The 26362-nt window shown below is 36.8% G+C and overlaps 1 protein-coding gene across 2 annotated transcripts in view; it reads right to left on the reverse strand.

The window, feature by feature from the left end:
- Nucleotides 1–2894: 2894 nt before the first annotated feature.
- Nucleotides 2895–26362, reverse strand: part of MINDY3 (MINDY lysine 48 deubiquitinase 3) — a 50424-nt gene continuing 26956 nt past the window's right edge. For both annotated transcript variants that reach the window (XM_083825170.1, XM_083825171.1), the window contains 5 exons: nt 11313–11385; nt 10374–10446; nt 7622–7709; nt 4339–4410; nt 2895–3962 (listed from right to left, as the gene is read on the reverse strand). In XM_083825170.1, the coding sequence (XP_083681296.1) occupies nt 3813–3962; nt 4339–4410; nt 7622–7709; nt 10374–10446; nt 11313–11385 (456 nt within the window). In that variant the 3' untranslated portion in view covers nt 2895–3812. The remainder of the gene's footprint in view (nt 3963–4338; nt 4411–7621; nt 7710–10373; nt 10447–11312; nt 11386–26362) is intronic.

A 26362-nucleotide genomic window follows, 5' to 3' on the forward strand; every position in this document is an offset into this window, starting at 1 on the left:
TCTTTCCAACCTTAAAAATAAATCAGTGAAAGCTTCTACAGAAAGTTTTGCCTAAGTAAAACTTAGATATTAGAATTTCATACAAGACTCTTATTATTAAACCTTTAATCTTATTTTATGCCATTATTTAGTAATCTGTCTGCTAGCAGAGGAAGGATAAATGTTCCAAAGAATGATATGGGATTTTAACATAAATCTTTTCAAAACTAACGCCAATTTTACTGTCGGATCTTTCCAAAACCTGCCAGTACAGAAGCCTTGAGTGTCCAATTCCCACAGGAAAGCTTACCCGTTCCCTTAGCTGTTTCCCGGTAACTCTTTCTGTAGCAGGAAGCCTTCTCCTAAACCGCACTTGGAGCCATTGCAGACAGTATTTTGTACTGATTATGCTGTCGCAAAGCAAGAGGATGAAATGAGAAGACGACCATGCCCTACACAAGGCATACATTTCTTAACAGCTTGCTACTGCCAGCTACTGAATCTGAACACCTGCTTGTCCTTCCTAACTGAAAAGGATGAATTTTAGCCCACATCCAAGTCTGAGAGCAACAAAGCGATCAGGTTCATCAGGGGGCTCATTCTGTACTTCTGACCTAAGTACGGATGCTCTCCTGCATTTGGGAGTAAAACGCCTGACAATTTTTGCTTGTAGCCAAATCAATTAGTAATTAGCAAACTCATTGAGCTGTACTTTAAGGTTTGCTAGAGTCCCTTAGACTAATTAATAATTTTACTACCACAAGACCTTTCTTCTTCCCCCAGACACTAGTTGCTGGGACGTGAATTCAGCATGACATGCCAACAAATGATTTTCAGTGTTAAGTTTTGAATCTTACCCCTGTGAACACTGTCCAAGTTATAAATCTTAGCAAAATTAATTCAGATATGAAAAGCATTAAGGCTATTTTGAGAATGAGCAGACTAAGCTTTCCAGTGACCTAAGCTTATAGCCTGTGAAGAAAACAAACAAACAAACAAACAACTTATTTTCAAGACATCTCATGGGAATAGATTTTTCCTTATTTTATAAATGTCAGCTAGGTTAATCATACGAAATCAATGTAACCAGTCTAACAAGCTAACCTACCATCCTGGTGAAAGCAGACTGCTTAGTGCACGGAACACTGAAGGGTGTAGCAGTAGGGATCTTGCAGGGAGGAATCTGAATGCATTTACTCTTTACCCAGCATCTTCCAGGCTATTGTGGTCAGCAGACTTGCAGCATAATACAGCAAACCCACAACTACAGTCTCCAGAGCACGCCTGATCCTATATGTTAAGCAGTTCAGTGTGCAAACGAGTACCCAGACTAACTGGCCACAAGCTCTCTGTAGACACTCATCTAGCTGGAAAGCAAATGCAGCGCGGCACGTGTTACACTAATGGCTGTTCTTGTTCCTGCTCACCAAGTGTTGTGCAGACATTGTCATTTCACTACCCTAACACATCTTATTCCCACATCACCTATATACACTATCTAGGCCCAGCTTGGGTTTCTTTGCCCTAAATTCAGCCTCACAAGGAAGAGAAGAAAGAATAAAAAAAGCGCACCGATGGATCAGACAGAAATTAGCACTGTCTGAAAGATAAAGCCAAAAGCTTCAACACAAGTATTCAAAAGCCAAAGTGCCCTGTGAATACTTAAGTGATGTACTATTTAAAGGGGTCTTCATGGGGAATATAACAAGCATAGCCACATTTGGATTTATACCGGCTGCTTACCTTGCACAGTTTAGGAAAACATCTTTCCATTATTTATTTATTGAGAATATCTAACTGCAAACTTCAGTACACATCCAAGTTAGGCCTCAAACAACCAGCCAGTTTGAAGGAAAAAAGAAAGGTGTAAGAAAAAAGGTTCCTTTACATGAGGCATCAGCTAAATTCCTACAGAGTATTGCAGCAGGGCTTCTATTTTTTTTTTCTCCTGTGAGATGAAAAATAATTTGTATCTGACACAGGACTGAAAGAGCCTGTTCATTCTAACAGATTCAGTGCAAGCTCTGTTGTGAGACCCTGTATTGTAAACCAAGACAGACACTAGAATCCAGAAGGAGCAAGAGAAGTAAACTCTCACCTTCAAAGTCCGTCTGAAAACATTTTTCTTAAATTACCCAAACAAACTAAAGCAAGTACCCATCAAGCCTGAGCATTTCAGGAAAACCAAAGCTTCAGACTTGCCAGGTAGTCCAGTTAAATATTAGAACAGATTCTCTTAATTTCTTAAGTTGTCTATATGCTTTTGAGTAGCAATACTACTGTTGCACAAGTATTTTAGCATCCAGACCACATAGATTAAGGAATCTTTTTTAAAAAATACTTTCGAGATGACTATTTTTTTTTTAAACAAACCTCAAAGAGTTAAGATACACTGCTGTCAGATTAGCATTCAGTAATGGTCATATTAATTGCAGGAGCTACATTTTTAAACAAGTCCTATTTGGACCTGCACTGTTCACTCATTTCCAGATGAAAAACTAACAGATACATTCTATAGCCCTGCAGAGAACATATCTGCAAGTGTCATGCAAATGATGTTCTCTTTCTGCCATTACTACCTACTTTACAGTGCAACAAGGATTTCACCTCAAACCTACGTGTTCCATTTCTGACCATGCCTGTTTGTCTTCCTGCATGATGATCATTCTAGAGGAATGCAATTTTTAAAAAGTAAAATAGTTCTGAATGCGAATTTCAGCCCTGTTGGCTCTTCAGTCAGTTAAGATGCAATAAATTACCCCCCTCCCCCAGCTCCCTCTTGAGATGTGTTCATCTCAAAACCTGGCATTTCTAAATGCAAGGTCCCTTTTCATCATTTTACAGAAGTGGTAAACAAGTCACATTAAAACCAAATATATATATATATATATATATATAAAAACAACACATCATGATTCAAGGAAAAAAATTTATTTTAGGGCTAACAAGTTGATAATAAATAAAGGAATATAATAATGTAATAACAGATGTTCTCATGCACTTAACACATACAATAACGCTGGCTTACACTGCTGTTTGGACAAATTGAGAAGAGGTATTTGGCAATATAAGTTTGAATAGTTTAGAGATTATAGAACAAGAAATTCTGCTGTGTTTTTTTACATTTTTTATACAAATTCAAATAAATATTAATACATCTATTTTTTCTCAGATTGTGTTCACTTTTAACATGCCTGATAACTAAGCCACAGTAATATACAACTGCCAAGAAATAGTATTTATGAGTTATACTTATTAACATTCCTAGAAATGTATCATATTATGTCACATTGTGCAAGCTCCTTAGGTAACATTGGATTTTAGGAAAAACTGCAGAAGGTTTAAACTCATTTAAACATATCCAGTGCAAAGGCCAGTCTAGTCCACACATTATGGTACTGTAATGTAAGCCAATATAATTTAAATAATAAAACATGCCTATATGATTCAGAAGCTGAATATGTCTTATGTTTTAAAGATCTGACATCTAATATGCAGATTCTGCAATATCAGACATTTTTCAAATCTTTATGAGATGGCAAAATAATGTTAAGACTTTATAAGTATTTTTTATTTTCTTTTTTAAGGGTAACTCACATTAACAGTACTACAGTGGCCAAAAAAAGACAAACTATTATAATAGAAATCAATCTGATTAAAAAATTAAATATTCCAATTAACACTGAAAAAGTGTTTGTATTCGTTATTTACAATTCATCAATGACACCAGTGTATAACTTCACACAGTCAAAGTATACCACTTTCCGAGCAAATACCAATTTGTCTATCCCCATTCAAGCATCCGATAGTAGCATGTTGTTTATACGTTTCATTCAGTTTAAAGAAGGAGATCGATCTGTGGTCCACAGTAATTCTATATATGGCCATTTGGTTTGCAAGCAGCGCTTTACGGGAGTGTCATCAGTCTGTAGCATTGGTTCTTCAAAGCCCATAACAACTGCTGTGCCTTCTACATACATGACCTGTCAAAACAAATCCAAATATGTCAGCTTATGTTTGTTCAAAACTTTTTTTTTCCTAAAGAAGAATCAAATCCATGACTATCTTTTTATTATTTATTTTTATTTTTAAATGAAATGAGGTATGAAATCTCTACTCAAAAAGCACAGCTGAAGAGCTGCAGTATAGCCAACCTATTCACTGTACTATCTACAGTATGATCATAAGCACAAAGCAGTTTCTGATTCCAAATATATCCCTTTGTAAGAAAAATTAATACTTTTGAAAAAGCCAGTGTGAAGTATTTTGTCTGCCACTACAGTTCTACAATTTAAGGCAGGGAGTCAGCTTTGCAGGCTAATTGTTATTAAGATTAGATTTCTGTTTCTTATATCTTACCTTTTCATTATAGTTGGATTGTTTCAGTCCGTTGTAATGGTAAACAGTGAATGACTCTGAAACCCTGGAGTCCTAGTAGAAAGAAAATGGTTAATTTCATGTAATATATACGCTGTGCCTTAAGAGTGTCTTTTCTTTACAACCAGACAAAAGCATTTAAACTGGGCTCAAGGAAACTGTAGGAGTGTACCATTTCTATTTTTCTTTTTCTTTCAGGTGACATATTGAAGATGTTGTTCATCTTGCTTTCCTCATCACGAATTATTAAAAGATGTCATTAAATTAACAGTTAAACTCCTCCAACACCCCCCCCAACATTTTCAAGAGCTACTTATGATTTTCAGTGTTCATGTGGACACTTTAAATCACACCTTCAATACTCAGCATGTAGAAACTGTCTTACTCTTTAAAGTTAAGACACCTTAAGTAGTAGCCACAGTTGTGTGTATTTATAACTGTTTGGATACTGCCAAGTTAAATATTCAGTAAGGACCAGATCCAGTCTCCAACCCTCTGTTTGAAAGGCAGAGAGAAATTTCTATTTTACATGCCTGCCTACCTGCGCACTAATTCTGAGGACACCTGTTCAGCTGATGCCTAACAGGTGGACTGCAGTTGTCAACCTTTACCACTCCAGGTGTTTAAGTGCTTTAGTCCTAAAAGGACTGAAACGTTTTGCATGTAACTGAATTAGGAAATGCAAATTAGGCGTAATATCATCTCTTTTATACCTACTGGCCCAGGCTCCAAACAAAAGCTTTTCCCATTTTTAAAATACACGGCAATAAAGGCTGAAATGAGGACACACCTGCTCAGGTTACAGCACATTCATCAGTTTACAGAAAGCCCCCGTTCGTTTTTCTTCTCTGGAAGGACTCAAAAACTATGCCATGCTATGGGTCTCACACAGCAAGCGAGGTTATGCAGCAAAGGGAGGGTGGAGAAGGGAACTTACTGAAGTTGCTTCACAGAGACAAATAAAACTACGCTTTGGTGGGAAGGTAAGAGGGCACGTTCTTTTCCCTGATAAAGGTATGCTCACCCTGAAGGAAGAGAAGTGCTGGTTTCCAGTTCCTGTCCCACAGGTGTTAAGAATTTTGTGCAGTAATTGTTTCCCAAATAAAGGGCATACGGGAGAGTTCAAGTACTCCCCTCTCCAAGCGACTACCTAACCACTGAAGAGTCATGCTTGCACTCTCAGTCTAAATGATTTTTGACTATTTTTCTAAGTCAACAGCTTTGAAAAGGAAAGCTGAGATCCCTTCTTCCTCTTGAGGTGGAGTTTAGTACTTTCTAGGAGAGTAAGAATGAGAATCCCTTCTCAGGAAAGAAGGAATTGATCGGGATCTCCTGAGCACTAAGTGTTCATATATTACGTAAAGGGGAATATCAACAATTTCAACCATCGCTGGCATCTGCTATTTCCTCACATTACTTTAAGACATTGTTCTTAATTTCCAAAGAATTTTACCTTAACAAAGAATTCTGAACTAGGCATCAGTATGGGTAAGGAAGGGTTCCTGCTGTTCAGTCCAGAGACACGGGTAGGTTTGACAACCTGTGCCCTCAGCATTAAGTCACTCACTGACAGTGGCATCTCCCAGTCCAAAACGTGCTGGTTGTTCAGACTGTACTCTTTAGGCAGTAACATTCCCCATGTTATGTACCAGAGCCAGTTTAACAGCTCAGGGAAAACCGAGTGGCAGGGAATCATGGCAACAGGGAATTAGCTGATGGGCAGGCGCTGATTTGCGGCCTCCACCCTTGCAGCTGACAGAGTTCCTCCACCAGCTCGCCAGGTGACTAAGGTGGGGATCTGCCCAGGACTCCCTGATGCTTCCTTCTCCAGCTACCTTTGGCCTGTCAGAGATAGCATACAGCAACAGCCAACAAGTTCAGCAGCCCCCTGCAAGGACTTTTTTTTCCCCTCCAGTTATGGCCCACAGTACTGGACAGTTTAGGTACAGCCAATTATAGAATAGGTACTTTGGCTTTCTAAACTCCATTCTAGGCATCTGAGGCCTAAAATTAAGTACTGGAATCTTCTAGACTTAAAAGTGCAATATATTTGTAAAAAATAAGATTAAATTATATTCATTTTTAAAGATATTTCCACTTCTGGAAGTACAAATGAAAGGAAGACGAAACAGCTGGCAAATACACAACGTGTGTCTAGTTCTGTAAATCCCAAGAAAACGAACACTAACTGCTCTTTTGTCCTCCAGATGCTGAATCATCTCTTAATGATGTATTCAGTCACTACCATCTTTGGCAGTGCATTCCTCTGAATGGCCATCTCGTTTCACAGCGCAGTACTGTTTGGGTGTAATACTCTGTGCAACTCTAACAAAAAGAGTCTTCCTGAAGGTATTTTAAAAATACTAGTTTCACGTTACCTTGGTTGTAAAAATTAAGCCACAGCGTCAATTATATGTTAAACCACAAAAGCCTCCAAAGGATTACTCCTCCCAGCCCTTCTCTTGCCTCCACCATTGTATCTTTCCATCCCTGGGAAAACCCTCTCTCTTCTGCTGATACGAACATTTGAGACTGCTCTCGTCTGGACCAGCTGCCTGTTCTGGTTTAACATACATCTGTACAAAGATGTTCCTCGTGGCAGGAGGAAGGCAGCATGACAGCAGGAGAATGTGACCCAGGCCAAAGAGAGAGGCGGGCAGCAGTGCTGGGTTAACACATGCTTCAGCGCAGTGGTGCTTTCTTAATGAATGTATGCAAAATTACTTTCAAGCTCTCAATCTGTTTCATTACCCTGGCAGATACTGACTTCCACACATACTAAACATAAATCTGTAATGACTTCTTGTTATACTGTTTACATGATTAGAGATGCATAGTTTTACATATGTTGCAATCTTTTCCTATTTGGGTAGCAATTATAGCAGACATTTGTAATATTGATAGAAACAGACCGTCATTTCATTCTCAGAAAAAATAAACTCAGATGAACTTACTTTTCTGGCTAGGGAAGTGGTTCAATTTCATATGCAACATAATTATATATTTCCAGAACTTAATTTTTGAAATTGTCACTACAAGGGACCTTCCTTCCAGTGTAAAGCTGACAAAATCAGAGATACCTTATGCAAAATGGAAGTCTACGGTTTGCTATGCAATGCAAGAAGTTATTTACTGGTCATACCTGCCAAATGAATGCAATACTTATTATTGAAAATGTCTTTATGATATTGATCAAAGTGCTTTATGACCCTCAAAGACAAGTTAAAGAGACAGTGCTCTGCAGCAATGAAGCTATATTGATTACCTGCTCAGGGAAAAATTCTTGCAGAAAAGGACCCAGTAATATGATGCCCAGCCCTTCTGGGTCTAATTTGGTCTTCATGAGGTTTACACTATGACAAAAACATCGGATATAAAAGTATGAGTAAGACGTCTTTACTCCTGCATGACTAAATTACGCTCGGCTACCACAGTACTGGCTGCCAAGTATATCAATACTATTCTATTTTTAATCCTAAGTGACAAAATGCACCAGAATGGCATGCAAGTTGCCAAAACACAGTTATTTTTAAGTAAAAATAATCTGTTATTTTAAATTAAATAAGTGATAATTCTGAAGGACCACCATATTTGGTAAAGTAATTTGAAACCCATATAATCTAAAACTAGGTTTATAGCCCAAAAGGCATTTTGCTGTCTTGTAAGCATTCTTGAGCTATACATAAAACAGTCATCTCTCAAACACAGCTCCGCAACTGCCAAACAACCTGTTTTGAAACAGAGACTTGAAAAGCCTCCAGGATGTACTAAGCACACTGAAATAAAACTAAGCTCAACATTTCATGTATACGTTGTGCCCTTGATAACAAAGAAGCCAAAAAAATAATGCATTTATTAATAGTACACTGGAATAATCTGAAAGCCTTTCTGCATGAATATGGTGTAATTTTGGGTCACTACGAACAAATGGCAATTATACCTTTATGCTTCTACTTAAACATCATATTCTACAGACATCAGATTGTTTAAACATTTATTTATATTTATCCTATCCTTTTGTCTAAGTTACAAGTTGTACCATACAGGAGAATGTCCTCATTGGAGCAAACCAACAGACTGCCTTGCCTGTGTACTGTTTCTGACACCGGTCAGTAGTGGATGCTTACAATAGAGTACAATAGGGCAAGCATAGAGTGATACCCTTAGTTTACCCTCCCCGTTTCCAGCAGTCTGCTGCTTCAAGACATCTTCAGTGAGAGGCTGTATCTAAACACAGAGATTGGTATTTTTTTGAAATTTCCATGCACGTGCCTAATTGGCTTTGAACCCATACACACTTGTTGTATTTAATCAACTCCACTCAAATTAAATTTAAGAAACTGTAAATAAGCATCCTATGTTTTGCAACTGCTACCTGCTAATCCAGTTTGATGACACCTTATTCTTGTACAGTGAGTAACAATGAACATAATTCTGTATTTATTTTTATGAAAATCCTGAATTTAGAAACCTCTCACATGCCAATGATAGTCTTTCGTTACTCACCCTGAGATTCCAAAAAGCTTAAAGCATTAGATAAGATGATCACAACCAACTTCTATTTAGTTCTCAAACTTAAAAGTGCAAATATCACTCTTGGAAGCAATGCCTTTAATTTTACTTTAACAACAACAACAAAAACAGAACAGAAAGGTCTGTATGTAATTTGAAATGTGTTATTTACACTTTGTTCCACATTAAATGGACAGGGCAACTAGAAACAAAATAGAATAGGTCCTCAAGACAGTAATGTTAGACAAAAATTTTATTTAAGAAGAGATGTTTCAAGACAAAATATTCCATGGTTTGATCTCCAGTGAGGTCTTTCCCATATAGCAGGCTGTCTGACTGTCATCCTACATCAGTTTATGTTTGATGTGCTAAGCACAATGACATAGGCCAGGGTTATGCCACAGATGCCCTGAAGGCCAAGCAGCCGAATGAAAAAACTGCTCGATGCAGAAAGGGTATTTCTGCAGACTTATTGATGCAACAGGACAGAAGGCCAAAACAAAAGTTTCTCAGACCTTTTAAATGAAGGCTTTTTTGCCCTTTAAAAAAAAACTTTTGCAAATTGCACCATTTACTAACATGACACAAATACTAGTATTTTTGTCTCGTCTTTCCTTTGGTTTTAGTTTCCTGGGTGTCTTTTGATTCCAATTTTCACTCTTCCTCTCCAGCTCAGTAATCTTTGCTGTAGTTTGTAACATTTGGAAGACAGAAAATGACATCAATAAATTTCACGTCTGTGGTAAATCCACTTGCAGCCTCCACAGCCATTTTACAGGAACAACTGATTTAGACTATAATAGGCTAGAACATATGCTCATGAAAGAGCAGAACCATCTTTTGAAGATGTAAAAAAATAAAAATAAAAATATTAAGCACATAGCTCTCCTTCCTGGCTTAAACATTTAGTGTCAAGACATGATTAGAAACTGAAGTTTAACTGCTGCCACTGAATATTAGTCCTGTCAGTCCATATAACATCTAAAGTAAACTACCTTTTTCACTTAGTAGTTTTGACTCTAATCCTGGAAATGTGCCATTTCTGGAAATAAATGTCAGTTATAAACAGAAGATACCATGTGCTGCTGGAACAAAAATGCAAGTGAAGCAGTTTCAGCTTTAAACTCTGTACACAGATCAGGCAAAACTGCCTTCACGTGCCTTAGTGATTTATCTTTTTTGTCACACAGTTTCACCCTAGTCAACGTATGGGAATATACTCAAAAATGACCGTCTCCTCAACACATAGTAATGACAGTAGTGGTTTTTTTTTTTGGTTGGTGGTGGTTTGTTTTTTTTTTTTTGGCTTCTAGTTATCACTACCAAAGTTAGAGAGACTTTAATTCTAATTCATCCCCCCTTCCATTTCACTGAAAGCTGACTTAGGCACTTCAAAATAACATCCTGTGCCCAGAGTACAGTCTAGAAAAAAAAATCCAGAAAAAAACAGTAATTAGTATGTGGCTAAATGATACTTCTGTATTCTGAAATTTCATTATACTTACTATTCAGGATCTGAAACAAGGTCCAGAGCCTTCATTACATCTTCTAGGAGAGTGTCAGGTATAAAGCCATTATCTAAAGAAGTAACAAAGCTCATTAGGAAAAGAAACAAAATGCTTTACAGGAACACAGAATTTACTAAAAAATATCACATATCTTTATCTCTAAAACTTAAAAACAAATGGTGGGGTTCTAGAAGGAACAGTTTTCAAACACTTCGCTCCCACTTTAAAAGAATGCAATACAGAAACTGTAGGTTTATCATTCATACACTTAAAAGCTTAATTCTTGCTAAGAATTCAGTCCCTATAGCAATCTCCACTTGATACGTGGGGTAATAATTGCTCATTTTTTTTGTTTTTAAACAGTTAAAATCATGACTGAATGTTACACGATTTGTTTTTCAAAACATAAGAAATTTTTCGTTTTGTGCCATATACGTTTAAAAGCAATTTCCAATGACAAATGCAATCATAGCAGCTCAGTTATTTTATGAAAGATTAATATAAGAGAAAGCAAATTATATGTAAGCCTTCTGTTAATTACAAACAATATTACGAGGTTAAAAAGCATATGCTCTAAGAACTCTAACTCCTGTTACACTATGTTGTACTCAATTTCCTTTGCTACAAAAAGTTTTCGAAAATTTATTTGTTCCACTTATAGATTGAATGCCGTATTAAAAATTTCTTGTCTTAAGTACTAAGTACTTTATTTGTCTATTAATCAGTGTGGGAATAAACAGCGTATTACCCTGACATAGAAAGCACAATGGATTTGAAAGTGCAGTATTTAGAACACGTTTTATAAAATAATAATCCTTTTTATTTTTAAGAGATACACCACAGAATGCAGCATTCGTTACTCCTTGAAATTTGTCTCTACCGAATGAATGCATTTCAATCCAAAAATCACACTTCAGCAAGACGTACAGCCCTTACCCTCAGGGTCGTATGTTTGGAAGACCCTCCTAGCTTGTTCTGAAGGCGCTTCAGGAGCAACAAGGGCCATATCCTTTGGAGAAAAAAAAAAGAAAAATAAAACTTTCAGGATATTCTTGATTCAGATACAGATTACTAAGGAAAAATTTAGCTATACTACATAGGTTTGGACCTTAAATGAATGCAAATTAAATACAAGAGAAGAATAACTGAAGGTACTTTGAAAATATTGCTGATAGTGACTTAAAGCTATCAAGAAATATGTTACAGACCATTAAACTTCTAGACAATGCTTACGTAATTTTTTATGCAGATGTCATGGCACAGAAAAACTACTTGGAGTCTGTGTATTAAATAGAGATTTAGATTTATAGTATTATTCTTCATATCCGAAAACACAAACAAGTAGCAGAGGAATTTAGTGAGTGTACTATGCACGCATGCATTAAAAAAAGATAAAAATTATTTAGATAGAAAGCTGCAAGACAATGTTTTGAAGTCTACTTCACAGGCTGGCAGAACACAAACTTGTTAGTTGCATGAAAAAAATATGGTTCCAATAGTAGCTGTTGTAATGCTTTTATTTATGGGCGTTTCATCTCAAATACAGTTTTGCTTTCCAAAACTCATACACAGGAGACATTTTCTCTACTATCGTAAAATGGCAAAAAGCATATTCCTCTGGTTTTATGCCAAAAACATTATGAAAAAAAGTAAAACTGGTAAGCTATTCGTGAGAAATAAAAAGCGATAAAAAGGGTAAGAAATGCACCATACTCAACACACCGTTTAGCTTAAAAAGGTACCAAAACCTGAGATTAAAATGGAACATAAAACACCAAATAACTGCTCACTAGGAGTACCTCAAGTCCTACATCTCCTCTTAAAAGTTATGATCATGTATGTTATTTTTCACACAGAAAGGGAAATGAAAAACTTACTAAGGAAACGCTGCATTTGACAATGCCCCCCTACAGTTTTGCTTCCTGTCAAAGTAGAAATGAATGCTACCTGCTTTGCTATGAACAGGAAAACAAACAAAAAGTTGGCTTTCCTCTAAGCAACAGTAAACATCAAAACTGTTTCTTCATATTGTATTGAGTAAATTTATTCATTTTTACAAATCAAAAAGTGTTTTAAAAAGTACACAATCTTTTTATTTCTAGTTTCAGCTCAACTTTTTGAAGATGACAGATTTTTTAAAAAGATAAAGTCACAATATCTACTCATTATACCTATATGCGGCAACAGTGAATCAGAAAAACATAGAATTCAAAAATGTATAGCGATCTATGGTTCTTTGAACAGATTAAAAAAACTACTTCAGGGAAAGAACAGTAGCAAATCACAGATTTTACCAGAATTCCACTCTTATCCATTTTCTCTTAATAGCTGACTCCAAATCAGCCAAGAATTTTAAGTATACACCTAACAGTATCCGGCACATGCCTAAAAAGCTTTCCTGAATGAAAGCCAGCTGCCTGGAATACACAAAAAGGGGTAACATGTGACACAACACACATTTTAAAATATCAAGCAAGTTTTATTTTGCAGACATGAGAGATACAGCTATTACTGGCAGCAGGTGCATACAATCATGGGTTAGAGTTCCCCTGATTTCTGCACATGGGACAGCCAGTGTTTGGTCTTAAGAAGGATAGTATATAGAAGTTAGGAGGAGATATCTGAGCTGCCAGCCAAGGCGCTACTAGAACACCACCCCATCATACTTTCTCTGCTAAGGCCTGCTCTCCTGCTGCTTGACACCACGCAAAAAATCTACATTACCGAGCAGTGCGGTGCCTGTATGGAAGGATCAGGGTTCAATCTGCTGTGATCTATTACAGGGTACCCGTACTGCAACTTAAGTGGTAATAAAGTTTGGGCCAAATGCCAGCCCTAGATGCACACTGTGCGGAAGCAAAGCCAGCTGCTCGTGTCCACCCCACAGGCAAGGCTCTCTGAAAAGCAGCATCCCAATGTGCAACTTCAGCATGGGCTCCGCAGCTAGAGAAAGCTTTCAGCACATCTGTTGGACACTTGGTTACATGCTGCAGGATTCAAAGGATCAATGCAATGGGAATTTTCCCCTAAAAGAAAACTCTCAAGCATGCTAAGTCCCTAATGCAGATTAATCCAATGAATCACGTCTGCTGGAAGCCTCCTAGCTCTTAAGACGTGAAAAGTCCTTACCAGGACCAAGTCAATTCCAGGCTCCAGCCTACTGGGCCTCTTGCTGCACAAGTACCGCATCTCACTGTGACTGGACTTCTGGACCCATCTTCATTTATATCAGAAGTAGGCTGGCCTGCAGAGGAACTAGGACTGCACGTCTCCCCGAGCTACATGCAACTTCTCCATCACCCTGTATCTGAGTACTCCAAGGTAGGAAGCCTACAGAAGACACTAATTCAGGAGAAGTCCCTTCATACTTTTAGTCTCTCCCGGTGAGAACAAATTCTACAGTACCTGCTTAACAGACTGGAAAAATAAAAGCTAAATTGTTATATTAATCCTGTATCATCAAAATGCAATTTTAAGGGTCTAAATATGACTGATTTGGAACAAAAACACTGATGAAAAATATTAGTGATTGTGTAAATAAATGACAACTAGAGCACTTACAGAAAATCAATACTTTAACAGTATCTTCATAGTTGCCTATGCTTAAACTTTTTTTTAAGCTGGTAAGAGCAAGATCTTTTTGCTTAAGAAGCAAAAAGATTAGAAAAAATTCTTATGTTTGAAAAACCCTACAAAAGATTAAAATTAATTCTTTAAAAAAGGAAAAAGTAAATAAAATATATCTGTAGGGAGTGTGGAACCCCAAACTGTTCTAACCTCTGAGACTGTTGGTCCATAAATAATTAAAATTCCAAGATTTTAGCTGTGTATATACAAACCCCATGCATCCCCTAACTTTGAATATATCCACTATCCAGAAAAACTAGAGAGCTCAGCCAGTCCATACATTTCTATCTAGCCAACGCCCCTCTCGCTCCCCCCAAAACAAACCCGTACCTCCCTCAAGCAGCAAAATTGAAAACGTGACAAACATTTAATGAAAACATACTTCAGCTGCCCAAGTTGATACTCCATCATATGTGCCAAAACACACACACCCAGCCTTATGAATTGTATTTTGATGTACCCCATGCATTGAAAGTTCCATATAAGGGAATTCCATCAACAGTTAATTGTAATAATTATTTGCAATATTAAGTACAACATGTCCCAAAAATCACATTTCACTTGTTGGCTCTTACGATTCACAAACAAGTCATTTTGTATTACTTTGAAAAGTTGTTCTCATCAGCGGTACCAGTTATTTTAAGATCCCATGTTTACCCTCAGAGGCAAAAAATACTCTTCATAAGTTTTAATGAAAACATTCCAGAAGTTTTCGTTTTACAAATCAAAACCATAACATAATGAATAAGCCACACTGACATTCTGGCTATGAATTTTTACAAAGACCCCTTGCTGAAAGACCTGCTGCCCCTGAAAATGAAATGTTTGCATATGGCCCACTTCACAGTTCCACACATACCACTGTTGAGTGATACATGGAAGAATTACATACTATAGCACTAATTCTTTTCTTAAAAATTTGCCTGAAAACAATACAGAAACACTGGTAATTTATTAACTATTTAATCGGATATGCAAGAACCAAGATTATTTTGTATCTTGTATTTTGGAATCTTGTATTACAGACAAAACAGTGTCTTTTTCAATGCTGTAATCATTGGCTTTCAAAACAGCAACTTTTCCAAAATTGTTTCCTAAGAAAACAAGGCTGATGGGATCTGAAACCAATTCCCGTATCTCTAGTTGACTTCTGGATGCATTGCTCAACTTCAATTTTATTTGACAGAAGGGCTGGAGTCTCAAGACTGGTTGTTGAAACTGGAGTCTAGGCAGAGAGGAATTGCACAAGTTTGTGTTCCCAGCAAGACAGAAGGCAGACACTGCTGTTAGTGACTGCGTTTGGCAGAAGGTAGACAGCTGTCAACTACTGCAGGCACAAGCTCAGACTTGTGAATCCATGCCTGACTCTCCTCACGTGCACCCTTGCAGGGGATTAAGTGGTGGGCTACCATAGCACGTATCCGTGTGTGTGGAGAGGTAGAAAGAGAGGTGCAAGACAGAAAAGGAAAGGGAAAGAAGAAAAATCATTTAAGGTTGTCTCGGAGACAACTTGCTGAAAGACAGGCATTGTCTGGTTTGCTCTTCCACAACGTGCCTTGGCTTGGAAGCCCGCTCACCCTATAGCAAAATCTGACAAAACATTCGTTGCATACTACTTTCTTTCCCTCAAAGATAAAATGAAATAAATTTTTCAGAAAGTTAGGCCATGGTATCTTGGGAGTTCTTTTGGACAACAAATTGTCTATCAGTCAGCAGCACATCCTTGTGTCAAGGAAGGCTGTATTAGCAGGAAGGTTGTAAGTAGTTGGAGGAAAGTGATTCTTCCTCTATACCTCTGAGATTCCACCTGGGATACAAGGAACGGGTTTGGGCTCCTGACCACAAGATGTTGACATACTGGAGAACTCCAGAGAAGGGCAACCAAAACGACTGGCGTGGGGAAAGAATGTAATATAGGAGAAGGGGCTGAGGGGACTGGATTTCTCAAGTCTTCGAAAAGGTTAACAGGAGGATCATTGCTATCTTCAACTACCTACTAGGACAACAGGGAAGACGCGGCCAGACTGTGCAATGTACAGAGAGGACTAGCGCCAATGGGTACAAATCACAAAACAGGAGACTTAGATTAGGTATTATAATACATTTTTTTTTTCCCCCCATGATGAAGGAAGTCGAACATTGGAACAGGCTGCCCAGCAAGGCTGCAAAGATATTCAAAACACAACTGGACAAGACCCTGAGCAATCCGCTCTGGGCAAGACCTGCTCTGAGCAGGGAGCTTAATCCTAAAACCTCTAGCAGTTCTTTCCAATCTAGTTTATAATTCTAACAAGTTCTAGAATTATGGTTCTCATCTTACAATTTCACCTGGTCTTTATGAGACACTGAACATGTACTTAGAGATGTGTAACAATCTTATTGTATAAATTACTTTTTCAGAGTGGTCACCATTTCCTCTTAATTTTAACCCAATAGCTTCAAGCTGAATGCTTCCATTACTGATTCAAATATAAAAATACAATGCCCTGACAAGTGACAATTGTTATTTGAACTTAAGTACAAAGCTTGAAAATTCTTATCCAAAGACAGCCATCCACACATCAGTGTTGAAAAAATTTTTGAGTGTGGATGGAGCTGATAGTTTAATCGCTGGTTTTGGTCCACATGTAGTGGTCGGGACTCTGGACTGAGATCCCGATAACAAAACTATCCCTACCATGTCAAAAAACACCCGGGTCCTGTTCTGTTTTTACTCTGGGTAGGACTCCAGAGACAAGTTAAACTGGATAAAATCCAATATCTGTCTGTTCAACCCAGCATACCATTGGAAACACAAAAAAGGAGGTTTTAACACTATGGGAAGTAAAAAGAAAGTCAGGTCTATCCTAATACTGTGAGACTATAATGGCACCTGATGCATGGCCTAGAGGAAGAATCTCGTTCACTTAATCTCGCTGTGGAGGCATTTCATAAAGAAATCTGATTTTAATTGTGATTAAGGTTCTCTTAGAGATTATCTTTTGAAAAAGAAAAGAAATTTCATATGGTCCTACTAACGTATTCTGTAACTGTATCACCATTTGGATGCATAGGTCTTTCACACATGACCAGAATACTTTTCGAATTAGACAGTGCTCCAAAGTATAGAATGAGGAGCTTCAGTTCCTCAACAACATGTTCAACAACATCCCAAGAACGCAACCGCTGCCACATTAAAAAAAAGGGGGGGGGGGGGTAGGAGGTGGAAAGGGGGCAGGAAATCCATGTTCCTTGTTTTGAAGCATGTATTACAAGAGATTACCATAAAACAATGAAGAGTGGTTATATAGCGTTCACTTTTATTTATTTCAATTACCAACTTGTCTTTCTCACTAACACAGAACAAAGCCTGTGTTTTGAGAGCAAGAGTGTGGTACTGGAATTACAGAACAGGAGTGGATAAGTTTTAGTTTCCCTGGAATTCTTATTTAATTACTAAATTAAATATTACCTCCACCTTCTCAAGTTTAATCGAAAAGGGCAGCTTTTCCTTACTTTTTGTTATTTAATAGTATCATATTCTGTCCTCAACAACGAAAAAAATAATCTTCACTCCTAAGAGGAACCAAACTGGAAGTGGTCAAGTTTCATGGCTGACAACATGCAAAAACTTCACAACAAAGTTTACTCAAAATGAATTGTAGTTTTTTTTTTTATCATGCTAGCTGTCAACTTTTAAAAAAATCTCTATGAAATAGTATTTCTGTATCTAGTACCGTTTCAGGCTGCAGACATGAAGCACTTGCAATACGACCCTTGGTGAGCAATTAATATATTAACTCTATTTGAAAATTGCACTAAGTAGGTGGGAGGTGAACAGGTATGACAGGAACATGCAATGGCACAGTTTGAAGATGTACCTCAGAAATTCAATTCTTCTTAAATACTCAAAGTACTGGGAGCCTCACTTCATGTTAGAAACCAGTTTCAGGTATTCAGTTTGCCACTTAAACCATGTAATTCATCCTTGGGAAGATGAAAATGCCCTGGTTTGCTTCAACCCAGAATCATGAAATGTTTTTGAAAGCGGGTGTGATTGTGAGATTGATTATTTTGTAATTCAAATATGACAAAAATGTTTCTAAAAGACAATTATTAACTTGGCTAATTACTGACTAACACCTTATGGCTTTACATGTGAAAAGTATGAGTTTTAGAAAGTAATTAAGACAACAATATATTAAGAACATCATGTGACCACTGCTATTTTGTGCTGCTAAGCAGTATTTTAGGGAATCTGTGTACGTATGCAGAAAATACTACCTACTCAGGGACATTACACTTATTTTCTTTTTAAAAACAGTATTGCCTTTTATGTTCATATTGCAATTTGGCATTTCAGGTACCTAATTCTGTAATAGCAGAATACAACAATTACCTCACATTAAAGGCAGCATGTTTATTCCTTTAATACAAAACTTGTGTTATTTTCCTCCTTACAGCTGTGTTACACAATAAAGCCCATTTCATTTAACACCGATTACATCAGTTTTCTTAATTATGCATAGGCAATCACAGAACTTTATTTCTGAATACATCCATACTGTCTCAATATTCCTGTAGCAAAGTATCTTTAACTTATTCACATCTTAGACTGGCAACTTTGGCACCTCTCTAACATAAAACTGCTCTTTTCAAAAAGTCTATATAAACATATACAGACATATAAAGATTCCCTAAACTATAAAGCAGTAGACCCAAATGGGTATAATTCAAACTCAAATGAGAAAATATTAATGTTTCATACCCTTCTCATGTAAAACAAATCAACAGTGGGGGAAAAAAAAAAGCATTTAAAAACTGAAAGGAGGTTACTTAAATTTTAGAAACAAACATGTTACTCAGTTATTAAAATATGACTTCTGATGCTATGATGCTACATATGGGAGAAATAAAGATAGAAAATTAAAGTAGCATGTTAAATAACTGCTTCAACTCAGCTAGGAAAAGTTAAAAGCTTCTTCCACCATAAGTGGTTCCCCCCACATCTTTCTTCATATTTTTTTCTTCCTTCCTCATTTAGACTTTCAATTCATTTATTCACGTATTTCTAACCTGAAAGTAGAGCTGCTTTATCAAAGGAGGTTGCTATCAGTATGAAAGGAGATGACCAAGGAATGTAAACCTCATTTCTGAATGCTTCTCAAAAGTGGTTAGAAAGGGACTTCTGAGCGTATTTGTGATTGTACTTGTGAAGGATGAAATTAGATGCTATATATGGGTTCACTCTGATGTTCCCAGGGATTCAACAGCTGTCACATGCATTAAGGTTCTGTGAATCAGACAATAGCTAAAATCCAAGTTGATTTTAATCAGGTTCCTGCCAGTTATAAAATTACCTAAGGTCTCCTGGAAACATGTGGATTTTGTACACCAGTTCAGTCTGTCATGTTACACATTTATTAGGCAGCTGGGGAGTTTTGTGAAACATGAAGTTTGGCCTGAAATTTCAGAACAAGACTATAACTGCTACTATTTTACTATTTTAAAGATTTTTTTTTTTTTTTTTAACTATTGACGCATATGTTGTCATGTTGGCATCTTGTTTAGTGTTTTCAGTTCCCTGCATCTAGCCTAGTATGGTCTGGGAACATGAGAATAAAGCAGGCTGAGCAGAGATGAGAATTAAAAAGAAAACGTCATCTTCCCCAATCTTCCCAAGGATACAGGACATCTTGCTCAGAAAGAATGAACATCTGTCTTAAGACTTTTGGGGGGAAGGAGAAAATGGACACAAATTTATTTTTGTTGTTTAGCGCAAAACCACTTCACAAGCTTTCGATAACTATACTTAAAACTCCCTATTTCATAAGCTATATAATACATCTATGGCTTCACTATAAAGAAGAAAAATTCTATGGGGTAGAAAGAATATGAAGAATCAATCTAGAACATGTATTTATAGCAGGCAAATACAGATTAACAGCCATTCATACTCACTGATTTTTGCTAACTGAGGACGACACAATGGTCATACCCCCAGTTCTTACACTAATTCTGGCACTGCTGTTTGGTAATGTAGTGACTACCAAATTTTCATTTCCAAGTTTCACTAAAAATGGTAAAATAATATTCCTAATATCATTATCTGCTAAACAGTTCCTTCAGTTAGTAAGCTGTAACTAGAAAATAAAATAAAAAGGAAGTCAACAAAAGGAACGACGAATGGATAGGACAGGCCTGGCATTTTCAGAGTTTATTATTTCTATATATTACCTTGTATAAGAATATATCGAAAACGGAGAGAAATTAGTTATTATATTTGACTTATCCTGTCTCTTCTTTGCAATTCTACATTACTACAAATATTAAATTCCGTATTTCGGAAGGCAGTAGGTCAGGTTTTAGGACCCTTGGGAAAAAAATTTGTTCTGTGTTGAAACAGCTCAATAAAATCTCTTAAGATTCCCTTTCTGAAATGATTCCATTAAGAAAATCACTTAGTCTGATTACACCATTTGCTGACATAAATTGCCTTATTTACTGACCTGCGTTAGTTTAGAAGCTTTGACAATCATGTATATACTTGTTGAAAAGGCATGGAAATTAAACCCAGCTTCTTTCCCCTTCCATGTGCTGAGACAGCATCGAATGACTAAAACAGTACCTTTTACCTCTGTCTTCTCTCTTTCTTAAGCACAATTTCATGCCAAAACCTGGCATGAACACTGGAACAGACCACTCCACTGCATTCATATATTTTCTAGAAAGGGGTATTCTACAGCATCAAACTAAATCCCTTCTTTCCATTCCTCACTTGCTGTCAGCTTACCTATTAAGAAAACTAGTATTTTCTTACATATTATTCAATGATTTGTAAACCAGCAAGAAATGAAAGCACGCTAAATTTATTAAGTCACAGCTTTTGGGCTAAGACTTTAAATAGCCTTTAAGGGAATAAGTTTATTCCTCTCCCCTCCATCTACTCACAAATACTGGATAAACTACAAATTGGTTAGGGTGTAATGATACCTGCTCCATTATTAATAATATTACTATTTTTATTTGAACTCTGTTATTCAGTGGGAACTTGAAAAAATAACTAAATATATGCAGAATGCTAAAGTATAAAATAATTTTAAAAATTAAAGAGCCAAAACTTAAATTTCCAAATGAGAAGAGGACTTTTAAAGTAGTTGTGTTTTTCAGGCCAAGATCTCTTGTGAGCTAAACATAAAAGCACGTACAACATCTCAGCAGCTGTCAGATACAGGAAGGATTCTAAGCTATTTTGTATAATATTCAGTGACAACTATCCAAAAGAAAGGGTCTGTAAAAAAATTATGTAAAAAGACGTAAGTATAAATGCCTAGTTTCTAAATGTTACCTGCAGACTGGAGCAGCTGCAAACATACCACTTGCCAAATGCAGAATCAAGACCACAACTGGTAAATGTTAATGCATTGAATGAGGTGGACGTGCTTCATGACCAGCAGAAAAAAAAACAAAACAACAAACAACAACAAAACCCAGTAATACAATGTATGAGAGAACATTATATTAGAAGAGGTGTGGATATAAAACTTCAGATCAGGACTTGCTGGATGGCTATATCCTATTGTACTACTGAGCAATAGCATGAACAATGCTTTGCTATTTAATATAGCTGAAAACGGAACTAAAGTGATAATTAAAGTGATATCACTAAGGTGATAACACCAGAATTGAGTACAAGTTATAGCTGGAGAGGCCAAGGTACCTGACTAATGGAAAAAGCAGATGATGGAGAAAAAGCCATCAGCATTTTGTTTTTCACTTGAACTGGAATTAGGAATAACTTTTTATACATGTTTCTGTAAATATCAATATGATTGATATTTAAAAACTGTAATACTATTAAAAATTTTATCACTTTATTCATCATTTTTAATAGTAAGCTGGGATTCCTATTCCTCCAAATTTGAAAAACAGAATATCTACCCGTCATGTGATGACTCAGGCCCCATGTCTTCTCTATTGTATCAAATATAGCTGGAACCAACATTGGTTTCATACCTAAAAGGGATACAGAATGATACAGTGATGTTCTCAGCCTTCGTTTCTATGCTTTGATGTTCAGAATTTACTTGATACAGTGACTTATACTTTATAAAAGTGTATTTAACAATGTCTTTGATGCATTTACTATTTGCCAGACACTCTGAATATACTAACAAAAAAACTGTAATGTGTTTCTTCAAAAATCAGCCTTTCATTTGATCAGGCTGATATACAAACTACGTTGTTCATACCCTGTTTCCTTAAGCAGGACACTATAAAACCTTCTGGATGCTAGTAAGTACTTTTATGGGGTAAGGCCTAATCCATTACCTTCCACTCCCCAATTGCAGTTTACATAGTCATGACAAAGTCATTCATTTACTTCTAGCATGAGGAAAAGGAGAAAAAATAATTCTCAGGACTGCTCTGCCTACAAATGGGCAGTAAATGAACCACGATTTTTATGATGTGTTGTACATTTTTCACAACAGTAGCTTATAGATTCATTATAGTGTTCCAATAAAAAATACCTTTCATAAACAACGTGTCATTTAAGTTAGTCAAAATAATTTTCAGAGATGACTACACCCCGCCCCCAAAGCCTACTGCTAATCTTTAAAGTCAGACGAGTTTATTTTTTAAGCAACTGATATACAAACTCAGAAAACTGAAAGTAAACAGAACAAATGTTTTGAAGAGAACTAGGAAAACTCAGTAAACAGATGAATTCTAGAATACTAGAATCCCTTTTCTTCCTAACCGTATTTAGAAATAAACTTGAAATGCTTAAGAAATGGCATTTTTAGTGTGATATTCATGGCTATTACTTAAGCGTATTTTCTTTGTAATTTTTCCAATTTGGAAGTGCTCCGACAATATGCTAAATTGAGAACTTAACAGTTCAAGGAAAGGAGTTTTTTTTTTTTTTCATTTGTGGACCTACAAAAGGCTCCTTACATTGCATTGGTTTTATTTCTTTTCTTATTTAATCTCTCCTTCTCTTCTTGTTTTCAAAGGGCACCTCATGTAACAAGTGCTAGCATTTTACTTTGAATTTTTAGACTTAGATTTTACTGGACCAAAAGTTCCCATTGGAACTACTAGAACTATTTTCTGCCCCATTTCACGAGTTTTCATCTAGGCTTGGAAACAGCATCCAAGACAACAGTACAAAGTCATTCCCTCCTCTACTTCTGCACAAAACAGTACTAACATGTAATATTTCAGGAGGAATAATTCAGTGACACAAAAATTGGAACAACATAAACACATGAAAAGTGATATCATCTAAGCAGTCCTGTTCTCATCTACATCATGTATAGAAACTCAAATTCCCCCTCTGAAAGAAAACAGATGGATGAGAAATCTTTTCCCAAAAGGAAGTAATTTGCTTATTTGCTTAAGGGTATATATAATTACATTTCATGGTCTATATCAGCCAACCATGAACAATGTCCTTAAATGATCACAGTGAAAGCTATACATAATGGGATGAATGTTAAAAATATCTGAAACTTTAGGGAACTTATAAATAAAGATAAGTGTCTGAAATTAGTCAGAGAAATCAGGATAAACACAGTGAAAGCATTCTTTTTGTTGGTAAATCCCCAAATAGCCGGTTTGATGAATATTGTAAGCCTTACGCCCTCTCGGTTTAATGACCTCTATGTTACAATTTTTCAGTGTCTCAACTCCGAGAACAAATAATGTAAAAATCTTATGATTGAGTTACTGCCTCTGTGATCTAAACACTAAGTCCCCATAATTGCTAGTTATACTAGGAGATGCACAGCACTTTTGACAAGAGCAGCATCAACTCTGCCTTGAGGTTAAGATCCTCAAAAAATCTTGTGTACAATTCTAGGCATCCTTGTATTGGAACAAGGACAAAAGCTGTAACTGATATAACGTGGTTCAGTATAGCATGGATACAAGTTATGAAGCAGTGCCTCCAATGCCTTTCCACAGTTCCTCTGCATACCATGTGGCAGCAAGGAAAGGCCCTACCTGAAGATGCCATTCCACTAATTAAAAAATAAATAAATTTAACCTACAATTTACTTGGGTAAATGCTGCTGTGTAAGTTACATATATATATGAAAGTAAGTACTTGTTTCCCCATAGGAAGCCTCCCAGACAGACAGACAAAGAAATGGCCCAGAAGCGCCTGCTCTGAGACACAAACACGCATCTGCATTAGGAACAATTTAATCAGAAAGTAAGATTGGAGCAGACCTACAAAGAGAAGAATAAGGTTTCACAGTCACGCTCTGTGATCTTGCAAAGCCAGAACAGGATAGATACCTTACAGAAGTATTGTATTTTGAGGTACCCCTTTCCAACGATGAAACCATCATTGAGAATAGAACTGGCCTTTTGGCTACAAAACTATTTGGACAAAGCAACCCCTGTGAACTACTGCATTATTCAGAACAATTTAAATTAATTTGTTTAACAACAGCACTTACACTGTGAAGCTCAAAGTAACCGGCGGAATAAATTAAATTCTCTGCAGGCTCACAGATACCACAGGGAACACCCTGCCCTAACATTCACTTCAAAGAGGGGTCTTTTCTTGCAGAAAGAGCTCTTAACAACTGATGGAAATATATCTGAAGCCTCACTGCTGATTTAATCAGGTCAGAGCATTTGTCAAAAACAGAGCAGCATCTGTCTCCCTGCTCTTCATCAGCAACACAGAAAACTAACCCCCTGCTTGAGCCCAGAAGTTACCGCCATTGACTTACGTACTCATCTACATCCTCCTGCCAGACAGTCCCAACCAGAACCAATTCCACTTACTCTTGGAAACTTAAGACTCTGAAACCACATACTCTGTAACCATTTCCTGAGGTGGAATTCTTCAAAATCTGATTCTGATTTCTTCTCTAGCGAAGAAACACTTCAAAATCGGATTACCTGATTACCCGAAACAAAGGGAGTAGACATTTTTCACTACCTTCCCTACACAGAACTCCTCTATTAATGGAGAAGTATAATTTATTCAGATACACACAGTTTACTTTGGTATAGACCATTATTGTTAGCATACACTAGTAACGGTTGAATTTTTACACATACATCTTGTTTTCTTTCACGGCCACTGTCATTCTCTGTTGATGTTCTTAAGTTAGATGTCATATTCAGTAACATTCCTCCTTTGGGCAGTGCTGGCAAACACCACTGACCCAAATTCAGGATTTCCTATAGCAATGCCAGTGTTTGCTCAGGTGTCTCTCTACTAAAATGTGGTTTAAAAGTTTGTTTAGGAAGAGAGGTAAATGACTTTTCTTCCAAGAGATAATATTATTGAGGATACTGCAGAAAGGCCCTGAGAATACGTAAACAGGTTACAGCAATCAAAATTAGAAAAATAGAAAACTGTAATCCAAAACCATAAGAATAGTACCAACCCAGCAAAACAGGCACATTTTCCTTGAAAAGCGTTACTTGTAACTTGTTCAGATGTCTCAGCCAGTAGTTTCCTCTGCTTATGTGATTCCTGAAGTCTAGAAATGCTACAATGCTGTAACTAAAAATGGAAGTGGACAGCTTGGTTCTGTTGAGGTCTGTGCGCTCCAAGAACCGAGAATGAAGTAAGTATACAATAACCCAAAGTCCCTGGGGACTCATTCCATGTTGTCTTTTCACTTTTAAAGACTCTGAATTCAAACTTCCAGAACATGCAAGTTAGTATGTCAGCAGACACTATTTAGAAAGCAGCTATTAATCTATTGTTCTTCCTATTATTTTCACTGAAACATTTTCTTATTTTACATGAAAACCACATAAACTAGTTGATTTTTTTTTTTACAGTGCCTGATGACGCTCTGACATTCCTACAGGTTCTGAACAGTCTCAGCTTGTCATAACTTCCTGTTATGAGGATAATAAAAACAACCAAAACCTGACCATACAGCATTTTATCCGGAGCATCACATCCTTATCTCTACATTGTCAGAACCACCCCATTTTTCATTTTCTTCTCTACACAATTTTAAAAAAAAAAGTTGATTTTAGAGGACATTTACAATACTGTCTATTTGCATGATCACCATCTGACAGGGATACTTAGAATGTCAGATGAAGTTTTCCTTGTTTATTTTTGTTGGCCTGAGGCCATTTGAGAGTTGTCTTATTCAGTGAGAGGAAGGGAAGGCAGGGAGAGGCAGAAATGATGGCAGACTGGATTTAGCTGCCTGCGAAGAACCTACATAGTCAGTTTTTCAGGGAAAATCCACCTTGTGACAAATGCAGCATCTATGATAGGTAACTAGGAGGAATAGCCACCCTTCCTCCCCCCATCAAGATTAAATTCAGATTGCTGAGCATCAAGCAACTTTCTAACCATATACGTACACAGTCATAATCGGAAAAAA

Source organism: Anser anser (genome assembly GCF_964211835.1).
Source record: "Anser anser genome assembly, chromosome: 2".
In the NCBI taxonomy this organism is placed as follows: domain Eukaryota; kingdom Metazoa; phylum Chordata; class Aves; order Anseriformes; family Anatidae; genus Anser; species Anser anser.